Consider the following 11,257-nt stretch of genomic DNA (forward strand, 5'->3'; position numbering starts at 1 on the left):
TAGAAAGCTACAGACATGCAAATTAAGGTGATAATTTTTGATAATCTCCCGTCGTTAAGCATATTACGTCAGATACCCTTCGTTGCTACGAAAAAATACATTCAGTGACATTAATGACAAATGTTTTAAAAATTATAAAAGTAATGACTTTCAACCGTCAAATACATATTTATAACAACTGTGTGTTTAATTTCACTAATTGGTACTTACATATATAAATTACAATAAAATTTTGGTTTTGAACAGTTTTATTCATGAAATAATCGCAACAAATTGCACTCGAACTCTAAAATTAATATAGAATTTTTGCCCTCGTGACACTTTGACATAATTTCACTCGCCTTCGGCTCGTGAAATTAAAACTGCCAAAGTGCCACTCGGGAAAAATTCAATAATTTTAGAGCTCTTGTGCAGTTACTACTGAGCATTTTTTTAATCAAATAAATCGTAAAAAAATGAAAAAAAAAATGAATTCTGTGTTTGAGGGCATTTTAACTATCTTTTTGCTTTTCCTTTCAATGTTTTTTGTATAGGTAAGTTTGCCCTGTTTTAAAAGCGTTATAATCCATATATTTTTTAAAAGTTTCATTTTTTGCGTTTTTATATTGTCCACATAACGTGAGTTATCACGTCCATGGACAGTACATAATACACATGTGAACCTACATAATACACTTAAAAATTTGCGCATATATTAAATTACCACAAATGTTTACCAGATGGCGAGGCAAGCATAAAATCAAACAAATTGTTAAGCGCACCAGTGAAGTTATTTCAACAGGCATGTTGCGTATAAAGAGTGATTTGTTTGGTGAAATCTGTTTCATTAAGACTTTTTGTCACATCTGTGGACCCTTAAAAAAGTAAGTGTAATTGTAGATTTAGATTTGAGGACCACACTATAATTAAAATAATACAAAATTGATTATATACCACAGTAAAAACATTTTTTAATTTCAAAAATGTGATTAGTAACGTCTTTTCCTCACGTCCATGGACGTCACCTCCGTGGATTCTTATTTGCCACGGGCCGGGCGTGGCAGAATATCCACGGGCGTAATTTATTTTACAAGAGAGACATTATATTTCGGGACCTAGGAGGTAAACTTCTCTATGTCTTTTTTAATAAGTTTTTTTAATTTACTTATTTTATTAGTTGCATTATACACATTGGTTATACATTGAGGACGTTTAAGTTGGAGTAAATTCATTTTCTCGAGAATGAGCGACTCTGGAGATAAATCCCGAAACAGGTCGATTTTTATTTTTAAATTATAAATTTTTGACATATTATGTCGTACTAATTATGGTGCAATAACCCCAGAGGTCAGCGATCGCAATCAGCAGTTTTACCTTTTATATTCAGCATTTTGATTTTATATAAAAGTAATATCATTGTAATTAATTTCAGTTATTTTCGATCAATTAAAAGTGAAGTATATTTGTAAAAGTTAATAAAGGGTCTTTTTAAAAAGTACCTTAGTGAGTTTAAACCTTTAAGTGGCACAGTGCAGTAAGATAAGTGGGAGAGTCCTTTAGTGATCCTCGTCGTTTTTAAACGTTTACCCGCTACGAACCAACTTCCAGGGAAAACCACAGCCGTTCAACACCAGAAGTCTACGGAAGACCAGTGTCAAAGTGTAAAAATCCATTTATATGCCGAAAGACGATAAGAAGAAAGCAGAAAAGAAGCCAGTTCCTTCGAGAAGAAATGCACCAAAGCATAATCTTCTATCTGTAAGCAAATTTAATATTTTTTCTAATCCTAATTTAATTGCTTCACAAATTTCATCGCTTAAAATTAGTAATTCTCTTGCAACTATCAGTGAATCGATTGTCGAACCTGGTGCTGCTTCTACTTCGCAAAATAACTCAGTTGCTCAATTTAGTTTAAAAGCTAACGATAATTCTTCAAATAATATTCCAATAAGCTTAGATATACCGTCTATAATTATTACTCCTGCTCCCGCTAGTCAATTAGATATTATGGCCGTGGCACCCGCTCCCGCTCTTGTTTTTGATGTCAATAAACATCTATCTGTCGTACCTTATTACGATGGAAACCCTAACGAACTGCATAACTTCATTGAAGTTACTACAATGGTTCTTGATCATTTCTGGGATCGTGCTAATTCCGAAAGCTTTCAAAATCACATGTTGACTCGAGGCGTAATGAATAAAATTAAAGGACGTGCTCGAGAAGTCATTTCTGTATATGGGTGTAAAGACTGGAACACAATAAGGACCACGCTAATACAAAATTTTGCCGACCAACGCAATGAAAATTCGCTCACACGAGATATGGTAAACTTGAAGCAAGGCCCCAATGAGTCTCCCCAACAATTTCATGAAAAAGTAATGACACTTTTAAACACAATTTCAAATCATATCGAACTCCATAACGATAATGAAGCTGTAAAAGCAAGCAAAAAGACATTCTTTCAACAACAAGCCCTAACTACGTTCCTAGCAGGATTAAGGGAACCAATAGGATCAACCATACGATCAATGAGGCCTACAAGCCTCGCTGTCGCTCTCCGATTTATCCAAGAAGAGAACAATATCAGATACTTACAAAGAACCAATTTCTCATTGCCAAATAAAACTACTCACATACAACCCCAGAGACAGCCGCAGTTCGTAACAGCACCACAATGGCAACAACCTATGCCCAGGCCCCAGTTACATCAACCATTTTTTGGAAATAATCCAGGACCGTCACGACCACAACAGTCTACATTTAATCCAAGATGGCCAATACAACCCGCTCGATTCCAACCACAGAAACAACAAACCATAACAAATACACAACCTCCAAGACCTAACCCATGGGCAAGCAAACCACCGCAACAATACAAGCCAACACCGATGTCTGTAAGCACACGCCAAATAGGATTTAACAGAGGACAAAGCTTCAGAAATTTTAGACCACAGCCACAGCAACAATACGCTCCAAATATCATCGTAGAAGAGCTGTTTAATATTGAACAGCAAGACGAAAACGACTCCAATGCCTACTATGGAGAACAGGCATATTACTACCCAAATCAGGAAACATATTCGGAGGACTACCACGTAGAAGACTACCAGAATACCCAATACGAGGAGGAAGAAGATGTAAATTTTCCAAAACCCCAAGAAGAAAACGAAGAAACGTAGTCGAACTCAATTCTTATTCAGACAAAAAAGAACTTCCGTATATCAAAATCCAAAATCCCCCACTCAAACTTCTTCTTGATACAGGGGCAACCAAATAATTTCTTAACCCCGAAATTGCTTCCAAATTTTATAAAAATTTCATCAAGCACGAACCGTTTGTAGTCAGTTTAATATTTCAAAACCATTCACAAGAATATTGTGCCGAAATTCCCATCTTCCCTGAATTTAATTCTAATATTAATCTAAAATTTTACCTTTTTAAATTTCATAAAACATTTGATGGTCTTATAGGCCTTGATAACTTAAAACTTCTACAAGCACATCTTAATTTCCCAGCATCCACACTAACTACGGCACATTCAGTTCTCCCTATCTTTTATTATGAAACCAATAAGACACAGTTTTATACAATTCAATTAGAACCCAGAACAATCACACAAGTACGACTTCCAGTGAAACAAACAAAAGGCACCATACTTATACCAAAACAAGAAATACAGGGGGCGATTTTAAGAGAAACTCTCAGCGAAGCCTGCAATCAACTAGCCTGGACCGAAATGATCAACAACACCGATGAACCTATTCAAGTAGCACTCACCGATCCTGTTAAAAGCAATCCAATAGATCTTCATGAATATCATCTGTACACTTCGGACATCATTCCTATGGAAACAGAAACACTAATAGACATTGATCCCCTCATCAGAACAGATCATCTAAATCCAGAAGAGGAGATGCATATCAGACGTTTATGCAGAAAATTTGCAGACATATTCCATAATCCTGATGAGACTTTAACATTTACAAATCAAATAAAACACCATATAAGAACAACAGATGAAGTCCCAGTTTTCACAAAATCATATCGATATCCACATGTTCATCGAGAAGAAGTTAACAAGCAGATAACATCAATGCTGGACCAAGGCATCATCAGACCAAGTCAGTCGCCCTGGTCGTCGCCAATCTGGGTCGTGGCGAAGAAACCAGACGCCTCAGGAAAAATCAAATGGAGAATCGTAGTCGATTACAGGAAATTGAATGAGAAGACTATAGACGATAGATACCCAATCCCGAATATCACGGACATCCTCGATAAACTAGGACGCTGTCAATATTTTTCCACGCTTGATCTAGCCAGTGGATTTCACCAGATAGAAATGGCAGAGGAAGATATACAGAAAACAGCATTTAACGTTGAAAATGGCCACTACGAATATCTCAGAATGCCTTTTGGATTGAAGAATGCACCAGCTACATTCCAGAGGATAATGGACAACGTGCTTAAAGGATTTGTAGGAGACATCTGCTTAGTATACATGGATGACATTATCGTATACTCAACCTCACTCCAGGAACACATGGTCAACCTTAAGAAAATCTTCGAGAGACTACTAGAAACAAAATTCAAGATACAGATAGATAAATGCGAATTTCTGAAAAAGGAAGTAGAATTTTTGGGTCATGTCGTAACTCCTGAAGGAGTAAAGCCAAATCCAAGCAAAATTAAAGCCATCATAGACTATCCCGTACCAAGGACAGCAAAAGAGATTAGAGGATTTCTCGGACTACTTGGCTATTACAGGAAGTTCATCAAGGATTTCCCAAAAATAACAAAGCCTCTCACCTCATGTTTGAAGAAAGATGCCAAGATAGAACACACTGAACAATTCCTCAACTGTATCAAAATCTGCAAGAACCTGCTAACCAACGAACCACTTTTACAATACCCGGATTTTACGCAGCTTTTCAACCTCACCACAGATGCAAACAACTTTGCTATAGGTGCTATCCTGTCACAGGGTCCTGTAGGACAAGATAAACCCATCGCATATGCATTACGAACACTGAACGAAACAGAGCTCAAATATTCCACTATTGAAAAGGAAATGCTTGCAATCGTATGGGCTACTAAATATTTTCGACCTTATTTATTTGGAAGAAAGTTCAAAATCCTCTCCGATCATCGACCACTTCAATGGCTATTTTCTCTAAAAGATCCGAACTCAAAACTTGTTAGATGGAGGTTAAAACTTGAAGAATTTGACTACGAAGTCATATACAAAAAAGGAAAATTCAACACCAACGCTGATGCATTATCCCGTATTGAAATCCACACTAAAGAAATGAACACCGTTGATGAGCACATGGAAGAAATAATCAGCCTATTATCCAGAAAAGAAGATGACGACATATCCATGGTCAACCACCCAAGTTCAGTATGCGATCCAGACGAAGTAATTCCTATGGATGACTTAGAAGAAATTATTAAAGAAAAACAAACATCCGGCCTAACTGCAGAAGAAATGAAAGTAATAGATGAAATTCTTCAGGAACAAAATAAAAAAATCGAAAGTAGGCCAAGTTCTCTATATCAACAAGGCAACAATACAGATGGTACCCAGCATTCTACAGAAGAAAACCCAATACTCGGAATTCCAATCAGCGAAAGACCATTGAACTGTTACAACAATCAAATCATATTCAAATTGGTACACTACAATCCTGCAAAACCCATAACAGAACAGTGCTTCGTAACAAAGAAAAGAATGCACGTCCAACTAGACAAAAGCGGCCTGAAAAATGATATTTTCAACTTCGTCAAAAATTACGTTGACACAAAAAAGAAATACGCCATCCTATTCGAAACTGATGAACTCTACCAGACTGTCTGCAACATACTTCGTGAAACATTCAAGAATTCTGCATTTGATCTTGTCAAATGCAACAACCTTTTAGAAGATATAAACAGTACAGAGAGACAGAAAACCATCGTACAAGACTATCATCAAGGAAAAACAAACCATAGAGGAATTAACGAAACAGAAATTCAAATCAGAAAACACTATTATTGGCCAACGTTGAAAAAGGACATAGAAGAATATATTAATCTCTGCGATACTTGTCAAACAAACAAATACGACAGAAATCCCGAAAAACCGAAGTTTATGTTAACCCCAACACCAACGAAACCACTGGAAATTGTTCACGTAGACACATTCCAAGCAGCAGGACAAAAATTCCTTACCATCATCGACGCATTTTCAAAATATGGACAAGCATACCCAATAGAAGGATCAAACGCTATCAACATTTTAAACGCATTCCTGTTATTCATCACACATCATGGACTACCACATATGATAATTTCGGACAGTGGAACCGAATTTAAAAATGGACTCGTTCAAGAATTCGTGGACACTCACAAGATTCTAATCCACTACACAACACCTGATAACCCGCAATCCAATGGAATGGTCGAGCGCTTTCACTCCACAATCATAGAGCATCTTCGAATATTAAAAGAAAAAAAGAAAACACTTAACATAAAAGACCAGATGCTGTACGCCATTATGGCATACAGCAACTCTATCCACTCAGCTACCAAACAGAAGCCCATCAACGTTCTCAATGGTCACATAGATGCCCAAGATCCATTCGACATTGACATTAACAGAACACTTATAAATAATTACACACAGGAGCACAGATTGAAAACAAAAGAGATGTATAAAGAAATAAATAAGAAATTGCAAGAGAGCAAACAGAAAAATATTGAAAAATTGAACGAAAAACGACACTCACCTATAACATATAAACCAAGCACGAAAATCTCAACTCGAAAAACAGTAAAACGAAACAAATTGCTCCCCAGATTTTCATCTAAACTAGTCAAAAATAACAATCCTGTTACTATTGATACCCAAGATACTACGGTGCACAAGAAGAACATTAAACATCAACCACCAATGAAAACTAACCCCAAAAATACTTTACAGATGTATCTCAGTAACAGCCCACGAAGTGAAGATCCAGGACCTTCGAGACAATCCAGGGATCCTTCCTGTTAAGATCGGAGAAGCCAGAATCCAAACTAGCACTCACGATTTTATCCACTATTTCCAATTAGAACCAATAGCACAAGAAATCGAAACATTAGAATCTCAATATCAAACTACAACCATAGCTATAGAAAATGGACTCAGCCAACCGTACTTCGACAGTCTACAGAACTTCGACCAAACATTGCAATATCTCCTCAAAACAGCCCAAGAGAAACTCGACTCAATCTATCCAGCAACCAGAAATAAAAGAGGTCTTATCAATGGCTTAGGAAGTATTATAAAATCCATATCAGGAAACTTAGATCAAGAAGATGCAGTAAGATATGATGCTGCAATTCAGACACTTGAACTTAATCAACAGAATATTATTAACAACATCAACAACCAATTAAGCCTTAATAAGAAAATAATGAACAACTATAATGAGACAGTAACGTTGCTAACCCACAATCAAGAGATAATAGCAGTAGAAACCAACAGAATCAGAACGGATTTAAACCAATTCGAAACGTTCTAGACCAGATGAATTTAGCCTTACAAACTATCATACAAATATTAGATGACTTACAGACAGCTATTACGTTTCCAAAAATCAAAACTCTTCACAATGGACTTATAAAACCAGACGAAATCAGATGGACCATCCAGAAGATGCTAGAACATCACCCAGCTTCTCAGCTACCATACCTCCAAGAAGAAGATCTGATGAAATACTACGAGATAGTAGAAGTAGATGGTTACTATTCCAACCATTCTCTAGTCTTTATCTTACATTTCCCCATTCTTCATTCCAAAGTATTTACATATTTTCATTTATATTCACTTCCCACCATCAACAATACAATAATTATCCCACCTGGGCCATCTTTAGTTTCTAATTCGGAACTTTTCCAATACATGGACCTACCATGCAGAAAAAGCGAACCGAAGAAATTCATCTGTCCAGAGAAGTTCCCACAAGAAAATACAGAAACCGATGACTGCATAAATCAAATCCTAAAATTATCCAACGACGCCGCTCAATGTCAAAACGTGCCGATCACAATTAGCACAACAATTATCCAAAAATTATCTGAAGCCCACTATATTGCTGTTTTTCCAAAAGCTACTAAAATTTCCACCCACTGTTCTACTTCCAAAATTGAAGTACTAGAAGGAACATTCCTGATAGAACTACCCCCAGGATGCGAGTTCAGAACCAACAACGAAGTTTACATCAACTCCAAAGCAGCAGTAAAAGAAGAACCTTTAACCCTGCCAAAGATCAAAATTAAATTCCAAGACGAAGATCCAACAGTGAAGCCTCTAAAGTTAGACAGAATCCAATTAGATGAACTGCATAAACTCTCAACCGAAGAAGAAAGACTCCAACCCGTGTCCCTAACAACAATGGACCTTTCTCATCTGTGGACACCACCAATATATTTCTTGGTAATTGCCCTTATCATTCTCCTGGTTTACAAATTACGAGAGTTATGGAAAAAGAAGAAAATGGAAGAAGACGAAGAAGAAGAGGATGCAGCCGATCCGGAACCAACGCCTTCAGTTTTGTTCATCCCTCACAAAACTTCTCAAGGGGATGGAGAAATTATGGTGCAATAACCCCAGAGGTCAGCGATCGCAATCAGCAGTTTTACCTTTTATATTCAGCATTTTGATTTTATATAAAAGTAATATCATTGTAATTAATTTCAGTTATTTTCGATCAATTAAAAGTGAAGTATATTTGTAAAAGTTAATAAAGGGTCTTTTTAAAAAGTACCTTAGTGAGTTTAAACCTTTAAGTTACTAGTGACGTCATCCATCTAGACGTGATGACGTAATCGATTTTTTTTTAATGAGAATAGGGTCTTGTGTGATAGCTCATTCGAAAGGCTATTCAATTGACTATTCACTAATATAAACATTAATAAAATTATTTATACAGGGTGCCCAAAAATTTTTTTGAGTTAAATGAATTGAGACAAAAAGAAGAATGTATGTAATTTATTTAATGCAAAATGCATTTTACTGCTGTCAGAAAACAGAAAAAAATGTTAATTTGAAAAATAAACATTGCTTTTCTCTTAAATTGAATGTTATACCGGTAAGAGGCAGGTGTGTGGCAGCTTTAATATTGAATTTAAGCGGAAAACAATATTTATTTATCAAATTATTTATTTATCAAATAAACATTTTTTCCTCTTTTTCGACAACAGTTAAAAATATTTCGAATTAAATAAATTATATATATTCTTCTTTTTATCTCAATTAATTTAATTAAAAAAAATTGGGTCCTTTCTATAAATAATTATGTTAATGTTTATATTAGTGAACAGAGTATCGAATAACCTTTCGAGTGAGTTATCACACGACCCTTATTTTAATCATTTAAAAAAATCATCGATTACGTCATCATGCCCAGATGGATGTCGTCACTAGTATGATATATATGCCAAAAAATTATAATTTAAAAATAAAAATCGGCCTATTTTGGGATCTATCTCTAGGGTTACCCATTCTCGAGAAAATGAATTTATTCCAAATCAAACGTCAGCACTGTATATTATCATTAAAATATGGTCATACTGTCTCTCAAAATTACGGGATATATCAGATTTTAATAACATTCTACGTGCTCTAAACTTTGTTGCAAACATATGCCAAACACAGTTGCTCGAAATAACATAGTGTAGTTTACCTACGAGGTCCAGATTTTATTTTAAAACGGACAAAGCTGGTTATATTCCACAGTCAAAACATTTTCTAACCTCAAAAATGTGATGGGTAGGTTGTTAGTAACGTGTTTTTCGTCACGTCAGTGGATTCTTGTTTTCCACGGACGTAGCAGAATATCCACGGACGTGATTTATTTTACAAGTAACATTATATTTTATTAAAACAAAATAAAAAAAGAAACGGTTTAACTTAGTTTATTGCCAACTTAATATAAGATTAAATAATGCACATTATATTTTACGTACCCTACGTACATAGACATCAGAAATAAAAATACTTTGTCAAGTCAGTGATCACGTCATGTCCGTGGACTATACAATTTATTGGGAAAAATACTTTATATTTAGCTTGACCTCTAGCATTTCTTTAACGAGTTGCTATATCTCAATCAAGTAACGAAAGAAAACATGTTTAATGAATCTGAATTATTTTAAAACTTAGTGGTAAAATCTGCCAATTTATTAAGAATGACCCATAGATGTTAAATGAATATTTTTACAGATAAAACCAAAATCCGCGTCGTAACAGATATCCTCGCTATTTTAACTCGTTTGATGAGCCGACTACCTGAAAACAGTGATGTCGTAGAAAGAACATTGTTGGCTCAATCTGAAGATCAGGACGTCAACCAGATCAACTTCATAGACTTGCTGCGACATTCAGATGCTCTCGTAAGAGAAAGAACCTGTTACTTTTTGTTGTGGTTTGGTAAGACACAGCAGATGAAGACTATTAAGATGTTTTGGAATTTTGAGGTTAAGGACACTCTGGAAGCTTTGGTGTACGATTCTATGGAAGCGGTTAGAAATGTGAGTCACTTTTGTTACACTCAAAGTATAATTTTATAGGCCTCATGTATATACAGTAAGCGCCACGCTAGTAGACACATGGGTACCTAATTTCTAGGCGTGGGATAATCCGGCCCGTTCTCACTTGTGACTTTTATGTCTGTCATGTCATGTAACTGTCATAAAACGATTCAAAGTAATTGTTTTCTCATACAAAAAAAAGAATGTGTGTGTACTTTGTACGCACGTAAGCAGTTATACTTCTATTAGTAGTAGATACGATATAAGGTTGAACTGCACCGATCTGTTTAATGGATAAAAATTATTTGATATGTAAATTAGTATGTTAAACATTATAAAAAACAAGGGGTGCCTGATATAATCCTGTTCTGACTATAATTAATTAATAATTAAAAAACGACTTTTTTTTTATAAATTTGACTGGCGTGTTTAACAAAAAAATTTAACACTATCATTTAGTGCAAAGCCTATAGGATATGTAAACATAGGGGTGCCTATTTTATCCTGTCAAAACAATTGGGTTGCCAGGTGTAAACAGGTATCTTGTTCATAGGTATTTGCACCTACTTGTTTAATCTATCAACCAAACATAAAAATAAGCACTGTTTAATTGCAAATACGATGATATTATAGGGTTGCCCGTAAAAAGACAGTTCTGAATGAGGGTTGCCTAATTTTTAAAATTTTACAGCGTGTCTACTTATGGATAATTGAACATATGTAATA

The 11,257-nt window shown here is 35.3% G+C and overlaps 1 protein-coding gene across 5 annotated transcripts in view; it reads left to right on the plus strand.

Annotated features, from left to right (window-relative positions):
• The window catches only part of LOC114328149 (serine/threonine-protein kinase fused), a 50,188-nt gene extending 39,603 nt beyond the window's left edge, over positions 1-10,585 (plus strand). For all 5 annotated transcript variants that reach the window (XM_050649573.1, XM_028276929.2, XM_050649572.1 and 2 more), the window contains one exon: positions 10,224-10,585. In XM_050649573.1, coding sequence (XP_050505530.1) covers positions 10,224-10,570 — 347 coding nt within the window. In that variant the 3' untranslated portion in view covers positions 10,571-10,585. The remainder of the gene's footprint in view (positions 1-10,223) is intronic.
• The last annotated feature ends 672 nt before the right edge of the window (positions 10,586-11,257 follow it).

Source organism: Diabrotica virgifera, chromosome 4, assembly GCF_917563875.1.
Source record: "Diabrotica virgifera virgifera chromosome 4, PGI_DIABVI_V3a".
Taxonomy (NCBI): Eukaryota; Metazoa; Arthropoda; class Insecta; order Coleoptera; family Chrysomelidae; genus Diabrotica; species Diabrotica virgifera.